Genomic DNA, 1,574 nt, shown 5'->3' with positions numbered 1-1,574 from the left:
TTCCTGCTTCTGATTTAAGGATTTAACATAGTTAAATAAACCGCACTGATATGAATTATGCATTATTTAAATACAGAACTTCCATATCACGGGTATGTTCCCTGCCACTGCACAATCAGCATTTTGGCCCTGATGCAGACGGTGCTGCTATCTTGCAATGCCACTTGGAAGTCAGAGCACACCATATGAAATCTCTCACGCAATATAAAGTCGGATTATGAAATGATCGTTCGCTGACATATTCTAACAGTGCTCTGTGAAACTCTTAATGCTATTTACTTGTAGATCTAACATAATTTTAAATTCATTAACTAATTTCATTCTTAGCCCCACACCTGCCTGAAACCTAACTAGCTTACATGCACTCTGAATGAACTCTACATATGTAGGACCAAAAACTTTCCTTGATGCACTTTTTGTAATCTAATGCAAAAATAATTTTGCGTATTATCACTTAATTAAAAAAAAAAAAAGCCAACCCTTCAATTACAACTTTATTGCAGGAACAGAGAAAGAAGGAAAAAAAAAAAGACTAACCTGCATACACGAGCATGGTGATGAGAAGGGCAATCAAATGGACTTTGTATTTGGGATTAACACTTTCCACTCGCAGGATGGTCAGCTGGAAAACGACAGAGAAGAGCAGTTCTATGCAGAATGCCTGCATCTCTGTAGTCTGCATGGGGCTGCTGCAGCCTTGTGAGAGTGCTCCAAAATGTGGTTCTGCCATACCCAGGCTCCAGATAAAGTGCATGAACACCCTGGCAAGCACTGCGGCCACGAACTGAGCGCCGATCTTGAGTCCACCCATCTTGACCGATATCCCACCGCCCCACATTGGCTGCAAGGTGCCACAGGGATTGCACGTGCTGCCAGTCAGAGTCAAGCCGTGCAGGACGGTGAAACCATAGGTGAGAGTGAGGGCCGTATGCGGCTTCGGCTCCACATTGCCGAGCAGGCACAGCTCGTTAGTGCAGGCGCAAATCTGGAAGGTACTAAACATCTCCAAAAGGAAAGCGCAAAGGCGCTGGCGGGAGCGCAGCTGGCGGCGCGTTAGTCTCCTGCACAGTCCCACCGTTACCATGATGCTGGCCATCAGCAAGAGCGAGGTACCAACCCCACCGACAGCCATGGCGAGAGCTTCGCAGGCCGAAGGGCTTGACGGAGTTCAGCCTGGTCCAGCCCCAGCACCTATGGGGAGAAAGCAAGTGGGAGAAGGAGGGAAAATGATCACCCTTTCCCTTGGAGGTAGGAGCCAGCCTCTGTCCTCACCTGCTTTCACCCAGCCGGGCGCCTGACTCACCCTCCGCTTGACGGGAGCAAAGGGCAGGGAGCCCGGCCTGGCAGGGGTGAGGACAAGGGGATCCCACTCCCCTCCTCCCCCCGCCAGGGAGGGGGTTAGGAGAAGGAAAGTCTCTTCCTGCGGTGGAAAAGAGGCACAGGGGAAGGAGAAGGGAGCTCTGCCTTCTCTCAGCCCCTCCGCGGCGGCCCACGGAGCTCCCCTCAGCCCTCGGGGGAAGGAGGGGAGGGCGCCGGTCCCCGCTCCCGCCTACGGGGGAACAGGAGACGAGCCG

General features: G+C 51.7%; 1 protein-coding gene across 1 annotated transcript in view; it reads right to left on the bottom strand.

Annotated features, from left to right (window-relative positions):
* The window catches only part of AQP11 (aquaporin 11), a 12,631-nt gene extending 11,499 nt beyond the window's left edge, over positions 1-1,132 (bottom strand). The window contains exon 1 of the mRNA XM_010157378.1: positions 538-1,132. Coding sequence (XP_010155680.1) covers positions 538-1,132 — 595 coding nt within the window. The remainder of the gene's footprint in view (positions 1-537) is intronic.
* Between the last annotated feature and the right edge of the window lie 442 nt (positions 1,133-1,574).

This window comes from Eurypyga helias, unplaced genomic scaffold, assembly GCF_000690775.1.
Source record: "Eurypyga helias isolate BGI_N326 unplaced genomic scaffold, ASM69077v1 scaffold2588, whole genome shotgun sequence".
Classification (NCBI taxonomy): Eukaryota; Metazoa; Chordata; class Aves; order Eurypygiformes; family Eurypygidae; genus Eurypyga; species Eurypyga helias.
Note: the sequence above shows the minus strand (reverse complement) of the source record. Positions and strands in the feature narration are given on the sequence as shown.